This window comes from Amblyomma americanum, chromosome 5 (assembly GCF_052857255.1).
Source record: "Amblyomma americanum isolate KBUSLIRL-KWMA chromosome 5, ASM5285725v1, whole genome shotgun sequence".
Lineage (NCBI taxonomy): Eukaryota > Metazoa > Arthropoda > Arachnida > Ixodida > Ixodidae > Amblyomma > Amblyomma americanum.
The window spans coordinates 174,379,891-174,404,999 of record NC_135501.1 but is presented as its reverse complement, the minus strand read 5'-3'; the positions used below and the strand labels follow the sequence as shown (position 1 = coordinate 174,404,999).

Here is a 25,109-nt window from a genome sequence, read left to right as displayed (position 1 = left end):
GTTGCTTCATTTTTTAAAATACCTGCTGTGGCCTGGTATTCAAACGAAGCGCACCTCTTTCACCAATCCAGGAAGAAAAAAGTTTAGTGAGCGTCTCAAAAAAGCGTCTCGAGCGGACTCCACTGCCAGCAAAACAGAGAGACAATGTGAGAGGAATATCACCCGAGAAACAGTTGTGGGAACTGCCAAAGTGGCTAGCCCCAGAGCCATAAACTCTGCTAGAAATATGGTTTTGTAATCAGGGACTCTGACCGAAAAGCTCCACGAGAGAGACTCTGAGAAAATACCAACCCCTGCCTTCCTTTCGATCCCAGACGCATCTGTAGCAATTACAGTATGTTGCGGGTACTGGGCAAGATAATCCAAGAGGATTCCAGTTAATATCCTTGCAGGCAGACGTTTCGCATTAGGTGGGAAAATATAATCAAACGCAATATCCACAGGGGACGCTGCCCAACCAACTCAGCATACAAACTTGAGATCCACACCAATATTGGATAACAGATTCTGAGTGAACACAACCTGAGGTAGGCGGAACCTTGGCCAATGAGGAGTGAGAAAAAGGGCAGGGTGAGAGACGAAAATAGGAGTAGCCACACCAGGAGGAGACTCAAATTCCCGCAAAAAAGTCCCGACAGTTAAAAGGTGAAAACGGGAGTTGAGGCCGGGAATAGGAGCCTCCAAGTACAGAACTGCGGTAGAAACTGATTGAGGGAGACCTAGGCAGAGGCGCAGTGCGCGCCTTTCTAGCAGCAGCAACGGATGAAGTTTGTATTTAGGGGAGCCAGAAAAAACTATGCAGCCGAATTCCAAAATGGGTCTGACATAGGCTTTGTAGAGAAGTACAAGCGTATCCCGGCGCATACCAAATTTCCTATTACTTATGCGTAGTAGCCTACCTAGTACACGCTCTCCTCTCTCCACGTTAGGTTTGATGTGGGACCGCCAATCCAAAGTGGCGTCATAAATGACGCCTAGATACCTCAACGAGTCAACCTGAGGTATGATGTCCGAGCGATAGCGTAGTGATATATACAGAGGTATGTTGGTTTTAAAAGTAGTACGCTGCTTTTGTGCACATTTAATACCAAATTTAATGTATCAAGCCAAACCTCAAGAGCATTGAGGTAATCCTGGAGAGAGCGATATAGGGCATGAATGTCTGCAGCAGAAGCAAAGAAGGCTATGTCGTCTGCATAAACATATACTGTAACTCCAGGGTGAACTGGAATGTCGCACATACACAAATTGAATATAAGTGGCGAAAGTACAGACCCTTGTGGCACGCCTCTGGTCTGAGCATAGGTGTCTGAAGTGGAGGAACCGTCGGAGCAAAAGAACTGCCGTCCAAATAATCGAACATAATCGGGACGCTCCAGCGGGTGCAGTGTCAACACCTCAGTATTCTTGCACCGTGAACGGAAACAAGATGTGGCGCCCTCTGGGTAGAGGATAAAAATTATCTGCTATGGTTTAAAACAAACGCGCGTGGGAGACGCAGGTGCGATCTGTTTCCACGATGTGGCGTGTGCTTGACAGCTGCCGCCATCTGTCGGCTGCTCCTGTTGCTAACAAGGACTGAGCATGTGCAGTATAGAAGCTGGCTGTTTGTATTCAACGGTTTTCAACCAGCAGAGCCGGTGGAAAGGAGGCGCGCATCGCAAAGCATCCGTGTGCGAAAGGCGGATCGTATGTCAGACTTTTAAAGGAGGCAAAACAGCCGGGAGAGGATTATTCACGAAAAGAAGCAGAAAGGTAGGCTTGAGATGATTATAGGGCCTGCAACTTTTCATTTTCGGAAGGGAGGAGGAAACAAGGAAGCTGAGTCAGGCAGGAAAAAAGAAAGGTTTAGCATATCGTCACTGGTGGAGTTTCACTGCGCTACTTGGACATTGATTGCGCAGATGCCGACGACTCATGCTCGTTTCACATGCTGCGAATTTCACCGTCCGGCACTGCGAATTCGGTCTGCGCCTGGAGAGGGCCGCCGCTTTTACCGCAGACGGCTTGCGAACGATTTCCGTCCGGTTGGAATTCAATCGCAGCGTCGGTGTGTTCGCATCCACTGCTTGGCTCTCTGTCAGGCTTGGCTTTGGCCAGCTTTGGCCAGGCTTGGCTTTGACCATCGTGTACTTTTTGAATAATTCGGAACTGTTTACTTTCATAAAAACATACGAAATGTTACCATGTATCTAAATGTGCGCATGACTACAACAACATAAACGAACTCCATGTTACATTACTGCAGCATTTATTCACAGGTTGGATAAGCAGACATGTAGCAACCCTGTTGTCACAACCGAACGAATTCGCAGGTTGTGCGTTGCATGTGAAAGGACTGAGTGGCAATCGCATTCCGGCGTCAGCGGCGGCACCGAATTCGCTGTGTCGGTGCGGCAAAATTCGCAGCATGTGAAACGGGCCCCAGACACGGAAGCCAGGAACGGAAACCTAAGAGCTACGCTCTAAAGTAAAAGGGTCTAAGCCTGCGTCGCGCACTCAGCTAATATCCGCGTACACGTTTGGGTTTTGTGAGTCGACACTATAGGCCCGAAGCTACCGTTTAAAAATAATGTGGCGACGTTCTGCGCTGTACTTACGCTTGTAGAGCTGTGGTTAAAGAAAAGAAATTCACAGACGATCAATGCGAGTCATGCGGAAAAGTATGCGTTAGCATGTGGCACGTCATTTGTGCATGTTCTCCACGCGACACATCCTTTGTTGGGCCCACGAACCTGGCCGTGGAGGTCAATATCCTCCTCTTTATTTCCCCGCTCTCTCCAATTGTTTGCGCGCTCCCATCTCCTCTCTCTTAACCACCACCACTCCAGACTTCCCCAGTGAGCTCTGACACTGACAGCGCTTTCGATGGAGGCGAGACGCAAAATGGTTTATGGTTTATGTGGGTTTAACGTCCCAAAGCGACTCAGGCTATGAGAGACGTCGTAGTGAAAGGCTCCGGAAATTTCGACCACCTGGGGTTCTTTAACGTGCACTGACATCGCACAGCACACGGGCCAATAGAATTTCACCTACATCGAAATTCGACTGCCGCGGCCGGGATCGAACCCGCGTCTTTCGGGCCACAGCTCGAAACGCAAAATGCGCCCATGTGCTTTGCGATGCCAGTGCACGTTAAAGATCCCCAGGTGGTCGGAATTATTCTGGCGCCGTCCACTACGGCGCCTCTTTCCTTAACTCTCTCCTTTATCCCTTCCCTTACGGCGCTGTTCGGGCGTCCGCCGAGACATCTGACACAGTTACTGCGTCATTTGCTTTCTTCAAAAAAAAAATCCCTCTCCATCTTTCATCTCCACCCTCTCTACTTCTCTGATTGGCCGCCGTGCCTTCTCTCCAAATTACACTCAGCTGCGTCACACAACACTAGACGGACAGACTTCGTGAAGATGGCAGTTGTAATTCTAACGCATTCGTAACTGGTTGCCTCATATTCACGAACAAAGGAAACTGAATTCTCAAATTTTTCGCAACGTCATAGAAGAGGGTATTGCATGAATGACATCTTAATGTAAAATGATAGGTTCGGGTTTGGTGGGAGTTTAACGTCCCAAAGCGACTCAGGCTAAGAGGGACGCCCGTAGTGAAGGGTTCCGGAAATTTCGATCACCTGTGGTTCTTCCAACGTGTACTGACGTCGCACAGCACACGGAGCTCTAGAATTCCGCCTCCATCAAAATTCGACCACAGCGGCCAGGATCGAACCCACGTCTTTCGGCTCAGCTGCCGCGCGCCATAACCACCGTGCCACCGCGGCAGCGGTAACAGTAGCACGGTGTACTAAAGATTAACCATTCGTACTTTCCATAACCCCATGCAACCTGCATGGCGTCATCCCCGTCCCCCGCCATCAGCATTATAGCGATCTTTGCTAATCAGCTTCTCTGTAGCGTACATCGATTTCAACTCTTTTTCCGGGTAAATTTTACAATAAAGGTTGATTTTAAGTGCGATAGCGTGTTTTTAAGTTGCCAGTCTTCTCCGCGGCATAGTTCTGCTCTACATCTCCGAACTAAGTCCGGAAACACCAGAATGCTCTGGGTTTAAGAGAAAACGTGGCCAGATACTTACCCTGTGACTCCAGTACTGAAATAAGGAAAGTTATGAGCGTCTTAGTTGACCTTTCACTGCTTTTTCAAACCATCTGCCTGAGCTGTCCAGGTCACGTTAGACTCAAATTTTTCGTTGTAATAAGCACTATTCACATATGTACACGGCTGACTCGTACCGACGAGCAAACACACAGGACCGTGTGTCCTCAAAACGTTGCACTCATTTTCTTTTAGCAACACTCAGGTACTCCATATAATTATTCATTGCTTTAAATAGTGGAGTACTCGTAATATAGTGTTATAGTCGAATACAAGTAAAGCAAAAAGCGTATTTTCCCCGTAGAAGGACCCCCTACCAGCCTATGCTGTGGGCGGACTCTCATGAACCTACTAGTGTTACAATGCAGGGAGTGGCAGATGAAAGGGGATTGTCTCCTCCCTGCATTGTCGGGAATAGTAGCCTCGATGCTTTGTCGCGACGTTCCCTGCATTGTCACGTTCAGATTCACGAGGACCGGCCGACGCCATTGGCTGGAAGAGCGTTCCTTGACAACGAAAAGCCGTTTTTCTTGACATATATCCTGCTATAATGCAGCATTCCTTTAGCCTCTATATCGCTAAGCTGAAACAAAAACGTAAACACGCTACAATTTGCACGACGCTAACAAGGGCGGATCTCAAAGAACTCTAGTCAACAAACTAACAAATGAAGTAGCTACCAAATAGGGTGCGTTTTAAAACACTGAAAACTTCCTCTACGGTACATGTTCTTTGAGGAGATCACCGGGGTTTAATTAGTGCCTGTCAGCACCGTAGCGACAAGTATGGCTAAAAAGCACTACTTTTACACGCTACACCGCCAGATCCGATCACCACTCGCCAAAGTATATCTGCACCTTTGTGTGCTGTCGCATCAATAGTCACGGTCACTGCAGGTGTGTTGGATGCGGTATACGCGTACAACCGTCGTCTCGAGAAATCTAGGGCCAATCGCTTATCAGCGACCAACAGAGCGTCACATTTTGATCACATTTGTCTCACACTGAAGCATGACAAGTTTCGCGTGTTTTGGATTTAGCACCTTCACCGCCTAAAATTCCAGCTCGATGCATCTATAACGATATATTTCAAGACATTACAATTCACGCCTGCAAACAATTTTAGGCGTACACTTCTACGAGCACTGTTATACGTCTTATAAACGGACATAATACTAATAGGAGGGGCAACGATTACTATATGCAGGTAAACTTCGTTATAACGAAGTTGACGAGGCCAGCCAATTACATCGTTATAACCGTAGCTTCGTCATAGCCAGTGTTGGCTGAGCTTCCAAGGGGAATCGTCATTCCTTCGTTATATCCATTATTTCGTTATAAACCGCTTCGTTATAACGAGGTTAGACTTGTATATACGGTGAGCAATGTTCACGTAAACCAACTGCAGTGTCCCCAAGGAACTTACTGGACGGGCTCTCGACGGCGGAACTCTCAAATCCTGACGTGTACTCGCTCATGCCTTGAAGGAAAGAGAAATGAGTGAGACAGATGTGGTTCGCTGGAAAGGAAGCCAACACATTTCCGCAATGGAGGAAAGCGGTGCGATTTATAGCGTGTTCGCGATTTCGTTGCGGCTGAGGAATTACTGAGTGTGCTGACGCTAGAGCGACTAACATGTAATAACGGCCGTAAAAATATATACGGGGATAAATCTGCTGGGCTGCATTTTTTACTGGTCGCCTTTGGTCTCTGAATTATCTCCACAGCTGTTTGAAATATCGCAACGAGTAACATGACAGTTGCTTGGCATCGTCCACTTCATTGCTATAATGGCCAGTGGTATACGCCAACGCTTTCTAGCCGTAGCTTAGGTAAAATAGGTTATCACATTTCAATAATCGACATGACAATGTAAGTGCCTTCTACTCCGCCATGCTCTTTATCTCCGGCTATTTCGATGTAGCGTCAATCGAGAAGCTTCTATAGCCCCACCCAATAAGTAACTATTTCCTGTACTTGTGCCTTTTAAGAGCGTTCGCACTTACTCATCACCTTTCGTGATTTAGTGGGGTCTGCTACCCCCCTGAGATCACAGCGCCATCTGTGGCAGCTACTAGAAAACAGCACATGTCGCATTGAGACTTGGTGCGCCATCTACAAAAGCATTGTAGAAACAACCACCTGCCGCGAGTATGGGTGCGTTTCCCGCAAAAGCAGAAACCGACATCATAGCGGCCGCCGTCTTTGAATCAAGAAACCGCTGGGAAATCCTGGGTGTTTGCTAATCCGCTTATCGCCAGCCACTTTCCGCGTACACTGTAGGAGCTAGGCACAGATGACGCCTGTGATGTCACGTCAAGTGACGTGACGTGACTTCCCCGCGGTGGACTTCCCCCAACACAGCAGATACCGGGACAACGCGGTCTATAACTACCATCCATGAAGCAGTACACTTGCTGTGGCGGACGAACTTTCATACACTATCCCGCATCGAGTGTGAACGAATCCCTTGCCTGTGGTTTACGGTGACCAGCGGTGACGCCCACGATGATGGCGACTTTCGTATAGCTGGTTAGTCCTCACCTGACGTCGAGTGCGCTGCGGCGCTCTTCCCAGAACTCAAGCAGTCCGCAGGCCCGCTGTAGGGATAGACGCAGCTTGACTCGGATTTCCAGGCGAAGGGTCGTCAGCAGTAGGCAAAGCACAGCCGACTTGAGCGCTCGCGACGAGATGCCTGCACGCGACACACTTCAGCTTTCTTCACTTCTGAACTTCCCCGTAATGGCTCCAGTGCTGGACCACTGAACTGATCTAAAACTGAGTTGCAAATTTATACACAGGAGGAGAAAAGCATAGGCTAGAAATTTATAATGCATGAACGTGAATGTAATATTAAAATTTGTTCATAAAAACCAGACCTTTCAATAAATATCAATTTTTTTCTTATCGAACCGATTGTAACGTAGTGGCGACGGCAGTCCGGTGTGCAGGAAGACAGCGAAAATGGCTTCAAAACGAATCTTTTTATCAGGCTGACTTGCGCCCAAAAAGAACTCGCCGGCGGCGTAGCACACAGCGTGCTCGGCGGTCGTCGAACAGAATGCCCGCCGCTCTCGGCCGGGTTCCATTTAAAGCTGATAGCGAAATTTCGAGATACGGCGTGCAAAGCTGCTACAATAGTCTGGAACAACCTAGGATAGGCTCCGCCTGGATGCGATCAATCTAGACAAATCTCGTCGCGTCTTGCTTCACAAAGCGACAAAGCCGCGTGTCGGCACGTTTGAAGAATTAACAAGCAAAGAGGGCAAAGGTCCTCGGTGCAATTATACTGATGGTATTAGATGCATGGTCGTGGGTGTTAATGCAGATTACACTTACAGCGTCCCAGTCGGGTGTTCTATAATTCACGTTTAGTAAATAGGGGCACTATGCATTAAAAAAAAGTCCCCGTCCAAACTATTGGACATGTGTTAGGGCGGTTTTCGGCCAAAGCGCAGTACTCCGGTACACCGAGACGAATTTACGGTGCCACCCGAAACTTCTCAGCATTGATTCCACGTTGCTTTCAATGAGGGAAACGGTGAATTTCTGTCGAGTCGAGCTACAGGTATCGGGAGAAAAAATACCATTTGCATTGCTGATAAACGTGGCCATTTAAATGCTGCATGATTGCAGAAGCTGCGGAATAACTACGTAAAAGTTGACGGTGCAGCGGAGCGCTAGTCTGGTACGCTTGTCTCGGCGTTTACGTCAAAGAGCCGCATGATTTTACAGCGAGAGCTGTTGAGGCCACGCATCCTGGTTGCGCGACGTCGTCGTTGTCGGCGTAACTCGAAATAGTGCGAGGAGGCAAAACAGAGGAGATATGTACAGCGTGCCAAGCTTATTGGCTGGAACACTTTTGCGCCTTGTGACGTCACAGGGACCAAGACAGCATGGGCATCTAGAAACGCTGAATGGTTCTCCCCTCGTTGTTGCCAGATGACCCTGCTGTCTCTGTCTCTGTGACGTCACAAGTGACGAACTCCCTCTCGTTTTCGATGGAGGTGAAACTCTAAAGCGCCTGTGTACTGTGCGATGACAGTGCACGTTAGAGATCCTCAGGTGGTCGAAATTAAACCGGGGCCCTCCACTGAGGCACCTCTTCCTTTCTTCTCAGTCCATCCTTTATACCTTCGCTTACGGCGATGTTCGGGTGTCCACCGAGATATATATACGACGTGTTTGACTGATTAAAAAATATTTATTGCAAAGCATACGTTTCGTTAAAGGAAACATTTGACTCGACGTTTCTCTCGACGGACCTATCTTTTGTAGCGATAGGTGCATTACGGTAGCATTTCGAGCCTTCAGCGTGGCGGCGCCAAACCCTGTGGCTGCGCCAGCACGCTGTCACGTGGTTGGTAACGTGGTGCGGAGCAGCTGCCGGCGGCGCGTCGCCGTGGCTGATCACGTGGTTCGTCACGTGGCTCGTCATGTGACCAAGTTCCACTCGGCGAGCTGCAGCTATCGCGTCACTACAGGTTTAACCAGAGCTAAACCACCGCTAATTGTTTTGAGGAGCGATTTGACTTCGCTGCTGTTTCCACTTTTATAGGGGTTGGACACAGAAGAGATGAGCGATAAACGGATAGTGTGTACAGAAATAAGTAGACAGAAGCATATATATATATATATATATATATATATATATATATATATATATATATATATATATATATATATATATATATATATATATATATATATATATATATATATATAAGTAAAAATAAAAGAAGCATGGATAGGAAAAGGGGGAATTGGTCCGAACCCACACGAAAAAAGTGGAGAGTGCGCAGAACATGTAAGGAGTAGGGAAATACAATATACGGATGCGACCTCTGCTTTGTTAAGCACCGCATGCTTGCTTATTGACAGGCGTCTCGAGCTGAGCCAAGATGGACGACAGCGTACGTCACCGTGCATGTCACTAGCTTTCAAAAGCTGGAGACAATTTACAGCCGATTAGAATGGGCGCAGTAGAATTCAACTGATGTTAACGCGTCAGGAATTGATAGACATTACAATTATCACCGCCCCGATATGAAAGCGGCGCTACTAATTAGGCATCTTGTGCTGTTCAAAAAAAAATAAACGAAAAGGTTTCAGCTGAGTTAAGGACAATGCAGCGAGCCATGGAAAGAAAAATGATGGGCGTAACGTTAGAAGACCGGAAGCAGGCAGAGTGGGTGAGTGAACAAACGCGGATTAATGACATCCTAGTCGAAATCAAGTGGAAGAAATGGGCTCATGCAGGGCATGTAATGCGAAGGCAAGATGACCGCTGGTCCTTTAGGTTAACGGAGTGGATTCCAAGAGAAGGGAAGTGCAGCAGGGGGCGGATGAGATTAAGAAGTCTGCGAGAATACGGTGGGCGCAGTGGCAAAGGGCGTGGTTAATTGGAGAGACACGGGAGAGGCCTTTGCCCTGCAGTGGGTGCTGTCAGGCTGATGATGATGATGATACTTCATATAAAGACACTATTGGAGTGGCAAGCACAGCACTAGCTATAGATGTATAAATGGGGCTTCGCTGTTGGCGAACACGCGCCATTTATTGCCCCCGCTCGACTAAAGTGTCGCGCAACGCGCTTCGCCGAATCTCCAGCTGGCGTGTCCTCCTGGGTGTGTTAGCAGACAGAAGGACCGTCGACGGCAGCGTATCGCGTCACTTAGTCGGCGAGGTGCACGTCCAGGTACAGCCACGCGAAGCGGCTTCGAGCGATTCCCTTCACGTAGTTCACCTGCATTCGCGGCGTTTTTGAAGTAAAAGAAGATGTATAAGCGAGTTCCGTCACACAGTTCGCCTGCCTCTAAATACAGCCGGTAATTAGCCAAGTTCATGTATTTCGTTAAGCCATCTTGCAAAAAATAAACAGCGTTTGATCAGTTTAATCCGATAAGGTTAAGCCTGAACAGGTCACCTTCAAATTGCGCCTGAGTTTCGCATGTTTCTGCAGATGGGAACCCTGCGCTGGCCGAACGGTGATGCAAAGGCCATTTGGGCATGAGCGGGAGATGTTCTCAACAATACAAATCTCAACTGCTTTTCAAATTTGGACAAGAGACTAAAAGACCTAACCCACCCCTCCTCTATTTACCATAATTCCATACGTACGGCTCATTGCTGTCAGAAACGTTTAAAAAGAATCATTTTACACTGCTATAGTCGGATACAACTCAAGGACAAAGCTGCTTTTCCCCTTCAAATGACCCCCTCCCCTCCAGAGCCAACGGCGTTGGCCAAGTTTATCATGAGCCTGCAAGTTTATCATGAGCCTGCTAGCGCGACAATGCAGGGGGTGGCCGGTGAATGGGGATAGTCCATTACTTCCATGGTCAGTGGGAATCCTTTCACTGCATTGTCACACCGCTCCCTGCAGTTTGCCGTTAGCAGATTAATGAGGATCGGTCGATGCCATTGGCTTGAAAGGGTTCGAGCAGTAAAAGCGGCAACACAACGGCACATGATGCGAATTCTCCTTGCCTTCTCCAGCATAGTTTTCTTCGTGTCCCAAAGGAAGTTCAAACCGGGCCCATGGCGTCCGAGGTTGGCGTTAGAAGACACTTGCGTTAGCTCGAGAGGATTGTCGACTCCGCACGTCTGCGAGAAAGAAAATGGCGGAACTTAAATACGCTTTGCTTCGTCGAGCTTCGACGTGTTCGCTCTGGCGTTTCACCCTGCTCAGTGGTTTAACCTACGAACCGGCAAAGGTTTCGAAACAGCTTCAAAAACGTAGTGAATAAGACATGGACTTATTCATCAACAAGAGGCATGGTAAACACTCATTGCTCTTTTTAACAAATAGACGCTGAATGGCAGAGCGCGATGTAGTCACTCAGTACTGGCAGTAGAGTTGTAGCCCAACGGCGCCAGCTACACACAAGTGCAAGCCGGCAAAGCCGAATCGGAGTGTGGAAGATGCGCTATGATACACCGACAGCTAGGCAGGCTTTCCGGGTATGCGGTGTTGGCGTAACAGGCAGGAGCGCGAGGAGGAAAGGGAGAATGAAGGAGAGAAAAGCTGGTGCGCGCAGTCACGCTGAACGGTATGAACAGTGACGTCAAGAGTGGCAGATAATACAGAATACATAGTATTATATTCGGTACCGCAGACAGCAGTCACCGAAACTCGCGTTACACAGTGGTAACCGTACAGCTAGTTTTCTTTTTCGGTGTGCGCCAAACAGCGTAACGTATAGTTAGAAGTCTTTAGCATATCAGGGAGGTACTTCCGGAGACGTATACCAGTTTATTTGACCGCCCCTACGCACGCACAGTGGCCCCGGCTGGCCCCACGCATGTCACTAAGCGTGCGCAGCAGTCTTACGGTAAACCGGCATACGGCTCCACTAATACGTCTCCGCTATGCTAAAAACGTCTATGCTAATACGTCTCCGACATGCTAAAACGGCATGCTAAAAATTTTTTCTGCGAATGCGCACTGGCACTGTTTGGGTCAAGTGGAGCCACTGCGCGTGCGCAGGAGAGGTCCGGTAGTACGTCTCCGGTACGTAAAAACGTCCTGTAGACGTCTATTAAACGTCTAATGGACGTTTCAACATGCCGGAGACGTATTAGCATAGACGTTTTTAACATACCGGAGACGTACTACCGGAGACGTATACCAGTTTACCGGACGCCCCCTGCGAATGCGCACTGGCACTGTTTGGGTCAGGTGTAGCCACTGCGCGTGCTCAGGAGGGGTCCGGTAAACCGGTATACGTCTCTGCTAGTACGTCTGTGGTATGCTAAAAACGCCTAGTAAACGTCTATTAAACGGCTAATGGACGTTTTTAGCATGCCGGAGACGTATTAGCAAGGACGTTTTTAGAATACCGGGGAAGTATTAGCGGAGCCGTATGCCGCTTTACAGTAAGACTGCTGCCCACGCTTGGTGACATGGGTGGGGCCAGCCGGAGCTACTGAGCGTGCGCAGGAGGGGTCCGGTAAACCGGTATACGTCTCCGCTATTACGTCTCCGGTATGCTAAAAACATCTAATAATCAGGTGCAGTCGTAACATCTCCTAAGCCCACTCAGAGGGGCGCGCGCTTCCTACGCGCACCGGTCTCAAGCAAGAACACGTGGTCTGATTATCGAGCGCCTCTGTTTCAGGGATTATAGTGCACACTGCGTGACAGTCCTGTCCACAGACCGCGTGCAGACACGCACGCTTGCTCTGGCCAGACTAAGCCAGTGCTGCTCCTATTTCCGGTAAACCACACGGCCATTGTGCTGACATTTGTCATGGTAACGTGGTAATACAGGTCATGCCGCCTCGCATCCCTTTTCCGCTTGGGAAATCTGTAGTTGCGGCTATCAGCTGCTAGAGGGGCACTCTACTCAAGAAAAAAAAAACACACAAAGAGGATAGACGGTAAAAGAAAGTGCTGTGTTTTCATGGAGTGACTGTTTGGGGGAAAAATAAGCTTTTTGAACCGTAAATCTGCCACGCAGAGACCATATAAGAATGTTATCTCTTTGTGGAATTGCCTTACGCACATGAAATATACCTCTGTTCGTCTTGCCATACGCCATCTTGCTATACAGGAGTAGATTTACCAAGAGGCTGGACAAAAGGTAACGATAGCTTGGCACCACCGTTTCCCCGTTCCTTCTCATCCTTTATAGTGGGCATTACGCCTTTTATAAGGAGATTTCAGTGTCCACGAAAATTCGGACACAGCGCCTAAAGGCGCTGATGACCACTCTAGAAGAATAGCCTATCGTACTTGTCCATGTGGAGCTTGGAATAAGGAGCTGAAGTAGAGGAAGAAGCAGGGGACGAAGTAGAACAGCATATTCTTGTTCCAATATACGGCATCCTACTGCGGCTTTATGCCTGCACAGCGCTCCTTGTCTGTGCTTGGCAACACATGGTGCAGCATGCAAGCATTCTTTGCAGTAGGGTAGTTAAAGCGTACCACTACTATACCTGCGTTTTTTAGCGCGAGAACTATTGGCCTCCTAATTTTGAAAATGCCGGTGTGGAGGTAAAGCCTCTGAAATTAGTCTAGTGATGCGGGGAGTGGCGAGAAATAAACGAGGCTTTGGTTATGCCGGCTATGGTTGGAGTCTTTAATTGGAGTGGCCATGATAAAGGGCTTTAGGTTGAATGCCTTTATAATAAAGGCTTTCAGGTGAACAACCTTTAGGGTGAAGGCCTTCAGATAAAGGACTTCAGCGTAAAGATCTTTGTCGAAGGCCTTTAGTGCAAATACCTGATTATGGTAAAGGCCTTTAGGGGGAAGGCCTTCAGTGCAAATGCCCTCCTACTAAAGACCTTTAGGTCAAAGGCCCTTATAGTAAAGGCCTTTGCGGTAAAGGAATTCAATGAAAATGCCCTCCTAAAGACCTTTTGGTCAAAGGCCCTTATAGTAAAGGCCTTTGCGGTAAAGGCCTTAAGGTGAAATGTCTTTAGATCAAAGGACTTTATGGTTATGGAATTTTGTGTAAAAGTCTTTAAGTCAAAGTATGATTTCGCATGCGAAGCACGTAAGGACCTTAAATGCCCACCTTAACTTTTTTATATACACGCTATTCTCTTTGTAGAAACCGTGCGTAACCTATGACAAGAATTAGTCGTCCGGGGTGGTAATTCGTACTCACCCAAGAGGTTTTCAAGTGTGCCGCCTGCGATCTCATAGTCAGTCAAAAAGAAGAAGCAGCTGCCAAACGTTCCAATCAAACTGAATGCACAGAAGACCCCCTTGAGGACCCGCTCAGCGACTGGCGAACTGTACTGGGCCTGTGAGTTGAGAACAATAAATATCTGACAATTGCCGATCAAAAGCGTAAGGAAACAGCCTAGTTCACCTGGAAATGATTCTTGACACCGAAAGTGTCTTTGTACCAATGAGAACATTGGCAGTCAACAAACATCCTTCGGCGAGGAACCCTTTAAAAGGACGCGGCTTTTAGGAACTTAAATAAGTTCACTGTAATTTTGGAGGCACCCACATGAGGCGCATATTAGGTTGTAAGCTCCTCATAAAGTTCATCCTATTATTTTATTGCTGCAACGACTGCAACAATTTCGTGGAAAAATCATTTTTATGAAAATCCAATTTCTCGTCATGTACTCTCATCCACTCCTCTCTCTCTCACTCTCTCTTACAGTTACCGGAGACAGCTCTACGTAACACTATCGTGAAAGCCCATAATGTCACACCAGCGCCTGCCTATCAGGAATCGTTATTAAATTTACTGCTTTCAGAGGCTTTAAATGCCTTTTTGGCAGAAGTGCCTTAATGCTACCAGCAGCCGGAAAACTCAGTTACATCTACTGAGCCGGAAAAGGCTGCGGTAACATGTAAATCTGCCACGGGAATCAAGCCTCAGGTGGAACCAAACTGGAAATGCGGACTAAGAAAGCACGTAAACGCAGTCATACATGTTTATACTTGATGTCAATACTATTATTTGGAAAGCTTGATACTGCCATCATTACGATATCCAAGGAGTGATGCCCAGTACGAAAGGTATTTAATGCAGTCTTTCTTTTTGGTCTTGACGCTATTTGTAAAAATGGACAAAATTAAAAATTTCTTCCATTCAAATAAGAGCACGGAATATTGTTTTTCTCTGGGGACATCACTTTTCTAAATATTATTCTGCACCAGTTGTGATAGAATTGCACTAGACTGCAAAATTTGTCCGCGAGAAATAATCGAAGCTGCCGCTATGCCTCACCGGCCTTGCAGCTTGAACCTCGCCCTATCGTTCTCTACGGCTGTTTTTCGTGATAAAGGAACACTGCTTGAGTAAACATTTTGACTACGAGGAACTTGTCACCAATGGAGTGGCTCGTTGCTTTTACCAACAGCCACCCCCGCTATTCATCGAAGGCATGTAAAGACTAGCGTGCTGGTGGCGAAAGAGGATTGTATTTTGAGGGTGACTACATCATGAAGTCATGTACTTCTACAAAAAATGACATTTCGAACGTTCGTTTCAAAGTGGCACCTTGAAATTCTATCACATAATGGAAAAACCTCCTGCGCAGAAGTGAAATCCCAATGAACAGCCCTCGTTCAGTCTTAGTCAAAAGTAATCGGGTCATAGAGTTTGCTTATGAACAGTGTAGTTAAATAGTTACGGCACACCGTAGGTTTCGAGTTTCCATGGAAGAAGGAAGACTATTCCCTCACCCCTCTTGGAGCTTAAGGGGCGCTGTAGGTCACCGGCTATCCTCTGGCCTAAAGACTTTTGACCGAGTCCGTACACAGATTCCCCAACAGATGGCTTTGGACGACCTTGTGGCCTCTCGGAATTGCAACCAATTTAGTTGCTTTCTTGCTCCGCAGTGCCCGTCTGCCTCTAACGCTCAAGGCGGGGCAAATTGCCAACAAAAACGGTTTTTCGCCTAAATGCTCAACTTACCAAGCATTATTACTGTAAGACCTAAATGAAAGAGAAATGTTAATGTTTTAATGCTGGCTTTTTTAAGACAACGCTCTGTTTGCGTCAGTAACCATAGGCGCTGCTGCTTTGGCCTTTTTTTTTTCAGCGGAAAGTCGTCCTTTATACGTTGAAAAGAATAAAATGATAATCACTAATTGGTAAATATGACCATATGTTAGGAAATGGATATCTACTAGCCGTAGCCATTGAGCGGCTACGCCTGTAGGCTGCTGAGCACATCGTTGTTTGCTCTCCCTCTCCTACGGTGCCAGAGTGGCAACTGGAGTGAAATGCAAAAGCGTCTAGTTTCGAGTTTCGTGACCGGCTTAAACACCCATGAATTTGTACAAAATTAAATCAGAACCCTACAGTGCGGTGCGCCTTAGTGTCAAGTGTTTCTCTGGGTCATAAAAATCAATAAATAAATAGAATTACTTCCTGCCATTTTGTGATGCATGAGATGGAATATTACTGACTCCAGTTGACAGACAATCCAGATTGCTCGCTAGTATTAGTCACTCAAGCTCTAAGCAGGCAGCTGTGCGACGGCCTGATGACAAGTTATCTTTTAGAAAAAGAGATAGAAGAACAGAAAGGCAGGGAGGTTAAGTAGGTGACACGTAGTTTGTTACCCTACACGCGAGAACGGGAACAAAAAGGAAAGAAAGAAAGTAAGAAATAAAGAAGGAAAGAAAGAAGGAAAGAAAGGAGGAAAAAAGAAAGAAAGGAAGAAGGAAAAAGAAAGAAGGAAAGAAGAAATGAAGAAAGAAGGAAAGGGAAGAAAGCGAGATCAGCATTGCAGCAAAGACAGTTTGATAAAGCGATACACCTGTACCGGGAGTAGTCGGGAAGAATTCTGAAAGGTGCAAGCCACATACCCGCCAGGAACGAACGGGTGCCGAGTCTATTAACGTGACGCACTCCATTTCCGCCATTACGAGGAAATAATTGGTGAGAGTCCACACCACCATGTGGGGCTGCAGTGAGTGCCAGAGGAGCACGAACGAGAAAGTTGCGCTGGTGCCCAAAAATCGACGCCACGGTGTCCAATGACCGCCGACCACTGGTTTGTAGAGGTACCTGCGCAGGCCGACGTGAAGTTAAATCAACAACAGCTCTGCAAATAGACACTAACTTTTTGTGCCCTTGAGTGCCTTACACCCCTAGTAGAAATGCGGCGTTTTGTATTGTATAGCGATATCCGAAACCTGCCCATGATACTGGAATGTGAACATTTCGGCATAGATCGGCAGGCGAACAACCTGGACGCGAGGCGAAAACACCCGGGCATGTAAACCGCTCTTAATGGTCTCTTCCACAGGCGTATGTACAGTACATGCCCTTCACGACACAACAAAGTCCGCCCCTCACTGTCTCGTGAACATGCATTAACATCTGGATGATTTATTGATTGAACTGAGTGCAGATATAGTCCACTGCCACCTTTTCCTTCGCAACCATGCGGCAGCGATCTAAGAGCGACCCAAACTGTCCCTAAAAAGGTTATGAAGTTCAGTGACCGCGCGCCTGAAGCGAGCTAGATGACAGTGTAAGACAAGGCTATGCAGTCTGGCGCCTCTTATGCGCGTCACCATTACCACTACATCATTATCCCTCAGTTACTGTAGCTCGAAGTACAAGGTCGGCCATCTTATTCGGGTAAATCGAGATGTTTTATTTATAATACACTGCACATCTCCAACCAAAATTTTGGTTGGAGATGTGCAGTGTATTATAATTCTTCAAACCCAACCAGACAGGCAAATCTGTCAAAATGTTTAGTTTTCAAATTGAGATGTCTAGGAAGATCCTCGGGCTGAATATCGCATTAGAACCAGTGCGCCTCTATCAATTTTCTTTCTGTGAAAAGAAATTATTTTAATGTCTGCCTGTGTTTGAATGTCAACCGGACTATCAACAAGAATATCTTGCATTATACTACTCTTAATGACGCATGTTAAGCACTTCACCTGCCCACCTGTTTAGTTCGGCAGTGACTCCAGAAGTGACTGTTTTAAGCACTGTGCCTGAAGTGTCCGCGATGAATGAAGTTTGGAAAAATATCTTTTGTAGGCAATATACAGTTTCCACGGTTTTATTTTGCGTTGTGGAATTTAATGAATTTTGCTGACGGGGGCTGATGGATAAAAATGCAAACGTATACTCTTTCAGAAGCTCAATGATTAAAGGAAACTGAATTTGTACTGCTAGAACTAGAAGCTTAAAAGCTGATGCGACCGAAACTAAGCTGACGCTGTGGTGCGATTTTCATTCTGAACGTCCTGGTAATAAAAATAAGAGTGCTTACTTAACTATCCATTTGTAGAGTCCTTTGTCAAAATATCTGCAAGAATGAAAAGAAAACAAAAGCTTCAAGCATTTTAAAAAGTCCATTTTTTTATGAGAACCTCCTTAGGTGGAGTAGGTTTCAGTTGTGGAGTGATTACTGAGTACATCCACAAGTGTCCAACCAAGTGGCTACTATAACGGCTACACAGGGTCGCCATATGACCGGGCCGATGTGGATGTTGATCAGTAATTACTCTCTAATTATAAAACAGCTTTTGCTTTGCACGGCAGCGATCAGTTTTTTTTTCAGAGCTACAATGACCTAGAACTTTAATTTATACTTGGTCCAGACTATGCGCTCATTCACTTGGAGACTTTGCACAAGCAGTGACCTTTGAAAGCAGTGACCTTGGAATGATGTCGGTGATGACTCGGTAAACGTGCAGATGAGCATTGTTGCCTCTCAAGGAATGTGCTACCGCTGGCAATTTCCTTGGACTCCGTGAAAAAGTTAGATTTCAGCCCAATTCACAATCTGTATTAGGGAATATATCTAGGGATAGTTGCCTCGAAAAACATTGAAGGACACATAGCGGTATAAATAACAACACTAAAATGCTTGAATTTGGAAATCACCATGCACTCGTTACTGACATGGCGGATGAAGGTTCATCACTACAAGAAAGAAAGGTTTGGCAGCCAGAACCGTGAGTCGACTCGGCACAAGCACGAAAAAGTTGGATAGATGGCTGGCCCCGTACCGCATAGGCAAAAAATATTTATAAGAGGTCAGCCGTTCTGACCTTGTCCAGCCCGACCGCATCAGTGGTTCGCAGTGGACCGCCATAATTTCCAAATTGGTCTCATGTTGCAGAGTTGCTTATTGGCCTTACCATTTCTCATATTTCAGTTCGAAATCATTTTGGTTCCTTTTGGTGCGAAAATTCACTCGTCTTTCGCCTATTTCCCCTTCCACCCTTTCTAAACACAATCAGACTTTTGCACATTTATCTTCACAGAACAGCGTAACCGTGCGGACAAGTTTTGCGGAACACGAAACACGGGACACAGCCTTGTAATGCTTTCGCATTAAAAAGTTTTCGACCAACCTCCACGTGTTGCTCGCTGTGTGGATGCGCATCGTGCAGAGGGGCCTCAGGTCGTGCCTCTCGTAGACGCCGTCCATCCAGAAGAACAGCGAAGACAGGCCGTAGGCGAAGTTGTACTTGAGGTAAAACTGCAGCGAGGTCAGCCACACGAGGCCTGCCAGCGTCCAGCCGGACTGCGCCAGGTACCAGCGGGGCGCCAGGAGGGCGCTGCGTACGTACGCCCACCGCAGAAATGCCTCCATGATGAAGAACCGCGCGACCAAGCGGCAGCCCCTCACCAGCAACTCCAGGAGACGCTTGTGGTTCCAAGCAGAAGGACGATGAGGCTGCATTTTTGGGGCAGTTAAGTGGAGTGTATACAGGCAGGGCCACACATAGCGGGAACAGCTGAGCACGTGGTTCCACATTTCGCGCTGCGACACCCGCGAGCGCATCCAGCACCTGCAGCGCTACCCAAACAGTTCTGGACAAAAGCATTTTTCAACGGGAAACAGTTTATGAACGTAATTTTTTATATATTGTAAGATTCAACTGTAGCAATCAGTATATACGCAGATCTCCCTTCGGCAGGCTTGCATATTTTGCTATTAACGATTTTGCTATCGTCAAAGCGTACCTTATTGGATTGTTATGGCACTCCTAACTGCTCGATTCTAGCGATGGAAACAATTTAATGGAAAAACTTCGCTACACAGCTTTACAATGAAATATTACCTTCAATATTTTCATAAGAGTACCATCCAATTTTCCAATACTCAAAAATTGTCTCCAAGAATGTTAGACATGTGACCCAGCCACATTGTATGCATCTGTTGTCTACGTGAGGTGGCTGACCGATGTTTCAGCTGTGTGGTCCCCCCTCTAGATGTTTCCGCGTGTCAAGCCCAGAAACATTCGCTTCAGGAGTGCTTGTACATTCAGTTCTTCCTTCGCCTTGGTTTTATAACCATGGCTGTAAAGGAGGATTTCCTCTTGCACTGTAGTATGTAGAAACCGGAACGCCTCGGGTTTGCCGGTTGCGCAATAAGAATGATACCCAGGAGAGATTGAGCCATAAGCGACATTTACGTCGGAGAATGGGTACTGTGCCCAGGAACGTGCCGCATAAGGTCACGGGCATGACGAGAACTGGCACACTCTGCAGGGTAAAGAGTGGGCTCACATCTTCAACGCGGAGGAAGGAGATAAATTCAAAGGGTTCTACGATACCATTGCGGGAACAAAAATGGAGACAATCACAGGAAGAAAGAAAATGTAAATAAGTCACTGATGCAGCAGCTCTAACAGAAAGTACTAAAAAAGAGATAAATGACACTCCAAGAACCACTCTTGTTCGTTTGCAGTTACGTATGACGTGAGCCAGACTCCAACCACATTTGTTGTGTACACAGCACAACGATCCTGCCGATGTTATAGGATTTTTTTTTTGTTACGTTGCCGTCAGGACCTACGGGCGTTACAGTCAGGGTGTGAGCTGCAGTGAACGATAGACCAAAATGAAGTGCTAAAAATGGCACAGGGAACATATCAATGAGATAGAAAAAAACCGTCTCATAAGGCTAAACGCTGAGAACACAAGAGAAATGACACTAGAAAAATTCACGTAAAACGGTTAATACGGACGTTGCTATCATTAGTATTATTAGAATCAGTCTTGCAAGTAGTAGGGCGTCAGCCGCAGAAGCTGTAGCAGACAGCGAGCGCTAATGATTGTAACGGTCTAGTAGCAGAGTAAGAGTACTAAGCAGTGACAGTATTGAGTAGTTGTACAAGTGGTATTACTTAGAGTTGAAGGGGCTGCAATCGCGCTAACAGCAGAATTCGCATCATCAGACTACTCGAAGTAGTTGGTTAGCAGCAGTACCTACCTCCTTCATGAAGTCGTCGTAGTTGGTCACAGGGCCAATTATGAGTCCTGGAAAGTAGAGCAGGTAGGCGAGGGCGCGCAGGCACGTGTGGAAGACTCCTCGCGGCTGGCCACGTGGCGAACCATCAAGGATGTCCGCTGTCACACTCACGCAGCGGAGGACGTGCCAGCCGACGAAGTACACGGACGCCTCGTGAGACCACGTGCTGCCAATCACGGTCGGAAAGGACTGCGTGCAAGGGTTGTACAGACAGGGACGTTACGCAGAGTTAGGACCAAGCATCATCTTTATCCCGGAGACGTACACTTCAGGGCAAAGGCCTCTCGCAGTTAGCTTCCTGTAAGATAAGTCTCCGTCGGCTGGGTTAAACCTAGCCCAACAAATTTTCTTAGATAGGCGGTGTGGCCAGAGTGAAGTTGGCCTGAATTGGCACATCATCACGTTCTGATGACAAAGATGCTTTCACGGAAAACGCCCGTTAGAAAAAAAAAAAACGCCAGAATCGTGCCCAAAATAAGACAAAATGGATGTCTTTAGGTTTTAACAACAGATGTCTCGGAACTATTGCAATAATGTGCTCTAGTACTGTAGTGTATTGTCTAGTACAGTCGAAACTACCGTTATAACCAAGCGGTTATATCGTCATAACGTTGTATCCAAACGGTTTATAACAAAATAATGGGTATAACAAAGGAATGACATTCTTGGAAGTTCGGTAAACAAAGTCTATTGCGAAGCTACCGCTATGACGAAGTAATCGCCGGGCCCCTCTAACTTCGTTATAACAATGTTCAACTGTATTTTGCTGCAGCTTTGTCCTTACGACAAGGCATATCACAATACTACTGAGATTATGTCGTAACTGCAAAACATTTAGTTGTTACTGCAAGTTCATGGCCGGGAAATATTACAAAAAAATTTGTTTTTACGAAAGAAAATTTTCTGCTGTTTCTTTCGGCTGGGCGGAACTTTTATAAGCCAGAAAAGCTCATCATAGAATAAAGTTATGATTCTCACGCTATTATTATTATTAAAGCTAAAATTGCCTTGTTAGTGCAAGAACTTTTGCTGTTGCTAAAAGGCCAAGGGCAAAAATATATTATGCTTTAAATATATTGTCTTTGTCCTTTTGCGCAGTCTCTAACATACCTTGAAAAAGAACCAACTCGCCCGCAGGAACGTTCATTCTAAAATTCAGCGAGAAAAAATTAGAAAAACTGGACTGGACGCTTAGACTCCGAATTAAAGGTGTGGTACGATAGCTTTAATGAGTTAATGCCAATACACGTGGAATTGTTTATTCTCGACTTCCAATTCACAAATCCCTGGGAGTGCTTGTACCTCTCCTGGCGCAGCGGTGGGGCGGTTAGGGGATGCGCCATTGCCCTGCGATGGCAGGCGCTACCACCGCTGGGGCTTGGGAAATCCAGTTTGCTCTTCCAGAGAAACACCTTGCGACTAATTATTTTTTAAAGGCGGGAATAAAATTTGTTTCGTCAAAATTAAATGTTTGCATTGCGCACCATGCTGGCAGAGCCTTTCTTTAGCTTTCAGAAAAATCGCGAATCTTGAGATGCATTTTAATACTTTTTCATCCTCAGGTTCCACCAATAAGGTTCTAGTCTTTAGAAGAATTATTTTACATTCCTCACCTCAATTTGTTTTCCATTTTTAAGTTTGGCAACATTGGGATGCAGCATGTTATTAGCTTTCACAAAATGTATAATATTTGGCTATTAGCGACTTCAGAAATGTTTTTTATTCTCTTTCGTTGTCGCTTTTAGTGGACAGGTGCCGATTTTCGCACTTTTCGCAGCACAGCATTTTTAGAAGTTCATGAACCTTTTTCTCTGGAACCAGTGGGAGTAACTAAACAAAAATTTTCTCAGATGTTAATAAATGCGACATATATATATATATATATATATATATATATATATATATATATATATATATATATATATATATATATATATATATATATATATATATATATAACTTTAATCACAATCAATATTCTAAGTGTAATTGTGTTTTTATCACTAAAACACTCATGACTGGCAATTTTATTTTCCCGACAAATAATAAAATATAATAAATCTAATTTTTGTTTAAAGTGCATAATTTAGGATACCAGCTATGCAAAGCTTTACATATTGCTCTCGTACAAAACTTCATCACCCTGCACATAGCACATTTAAAGAAAAAGGTACATTAGTACGGAACAATAAAACAAAAACATTCAATAAAATTTTTATCTAATTTTAAACTCCAACGCAAGCCGCGTCTATCTTTAAGATTCCTTGCAAATTTTATAGCCATAGCTTTTATTCCTACTGTACAGCCAACATTTGAAAACCAATTTCAAAGTCACTTCCCACATTAACTGACAACTACCACTAAGGGCAGATAATGATTACATCACAGAATCATGTGGCCTAGGTGGCGCTCTGCTACCTAGGTTGTTTCTCTACGCATTTGTCATGGAAAAACGACGCCACAGGTGTGTCCTTAAGAATGTTGTGCGCGTCTGCACTGCGCCGGTTCTCCCATGTTCAGGAAACCGACAGTGCCAAAATGCATAAATTATTTATCGGAGCTGGCGACAAAAGCATCATTATCATCAGTAACTTTACTTGCGCACTGTGGGGATAACACGCCTGCTTTATGGCGCGTTCACACTTACACATTCGGCGGCAAGAGCGAGCGGAATCCGCGGCCGCCGAAATGCTCCCTTGTCTCGTTCACACTTCCCAGCCACCGCGTCGCCACTGATCGTCTGTGTGTCTGCCCACGGCGTACACAGATGTGGCAAGAGGTTAATCGATGCTGTCTGCATACCAAAACCATATGCACGCTTGCGTACGCTAAATGCAGCTATTTGTCAGACGTTACGCCATTTTTAACATTCTCAATTTTTAAACACCTAGTGGCGCCATATGGTGGTTAGGAGCGGAACCATTGTTGTCAACAAACCGACGCACCTCTTAAGCCTAAAAGGGGAAGAATCGTCACCCGAAATAAAAAAATAAAGTAAATTTATCACTCGAACGTCTTCTTATGGGCGAGATGAGACAAAGCGAAAGACCGCTGGCTCTTTTATGGCCAGTGAACGTGCTGAAAAAGGCAGTAACAGCGACGAATTCAGTCCGAAGCGAGGCGTCTTGCATCGAAGGGCGCCGCCAGGTTTTTCACCGCGGGCACTCGCCTTTCTATTGGCTGACTAGATCGGATTTTTTTCCGGCGGCAGAATTCGGTCCTGGACCAATCGGCCTTTCCGCTGGGTATTTCGGCGGAATCTCTTCCGCGGCAGCAGATTCCGCTCGCTCTCGCCGCCGAATGTCCAAGTGTGAACGCGCCATCAGGCGGCACCCAGGATCGGCAAGGGTGTACATTTGCTTCTGGCTGCCAGCGACAAAAGCAAATGTACTATCGGGGACAAAAGTGGTATACTCCACGCAGCGGGAGCCGGAGCAGCGGAAAACTGCATCGTAACGCCATCTAAAGCACGAAACGTCGAAACGAGTCAAGCGACATGCCCGCAGAAAACAAAGTGCCCCCATTGGCTGTCTCGATCCCAGATGCCTCCTGTAGATGGCGTTACAATGCAGTTTTCCGTTGCTCCGGCTCCCGCTGCGGGGGGTATACCACTTTTGTCCCCGATAGTACACCCTTGCTGAAAAGATGTTTTCTTTTTCAGCCGTGGAGTGGAGAGCTTATGGCAACGCTGAAGCTTTAAATATCCACGCAGTTAGGGAAGCCATCTTCTTCATTTTCTTCACGCTTTTGTTTAGGGTTCAGGTAAGGGTTGCCGTAAAGCAAAGAGACGTGTCCCCAATATGTTTGATAAAGGCTGTCCTTAAGGAAGAATACAGGATCTAAACAGTAGCAGTATAACACAACAACAAAGAAAACGAAGCTGATGGTCGCGTACGTACTCACCGATAAGCGGGGCTTGAGCGGTATATCTATGGTCGCATCGGCCACAAGCGCGAACCCAACAGCGTAGACCACTGACCTGCGCCGTAGCGACACGGCGAGGGAAGACGCTGCCAGCATGATGATCCCTTTGACCCAGACATCCCTCGGGAAGCACATCGTCGCAAAGAGAAGCGAGTAGAAAACATAAAACGGCTGCAGTAACTGCGTGGAAACACCAACAAAAGCAGTAAGAACAACGAGGAAGCATGGAACGGAAAGCGAGTCTTGAGCGAAAAGCGGGACGCAGGGCTTCCTACCTGTGACGCAAGGGCTGCTATCAGCTGTGCAAGGGCGGCGTGCGCCAGCAGCCAGAACCTCATGGCCCAGACGAGACTCACAATGGCTT

The 25,109-nt window shown here is 46.5% G+C and overlaps 1 protein-coding gene across 2 annotated transcripts; it reads right to left on the bottom strand.

The window, feature by feature from the left end:
• Window positions 1-10,600: 10,600 nt before the first annotated feature.
• Window positions 10,601-24,922, bottom strand: LOC144135322 (protein-cysteine N-palmitoyltransferase HHAT-like). 2 transcript variants are annotated; one of them, XM_077668022.1, is made up of 7 exons: window positions 24,725-24,922; window positions 20,783-21,010; window positions 18,915-19,240; window positions 17,825-17,860; window positions 16,395-16,596; window positions 13,723-13,861; window positions 10,601-10,714 (listed from the first exon to the last, which is right to left on the bottom strand). In XM_077668022.1, exons 1-7 carry the CDS (start codon window positions 24,878-24,880, stop codon window positions 10,668-10,670), a joined length of 1,134 nt encoding a protein of 377 aa, XP_077524148.1. In that variant the 5' UTR covers window positions 24,881-24,922; the 3' UTR covers window positions 10,601-10,667. The 2 variants fall into 2 exon arrangements, with proteins under 2 accessions (XP_077524148.1, XP_077524149.1); XM_077668023.1 differs by lacking the exon at window positions 17,825-17,860.
• Window positions 24,923-25,109: the final 187 nt, after the last annotated feature.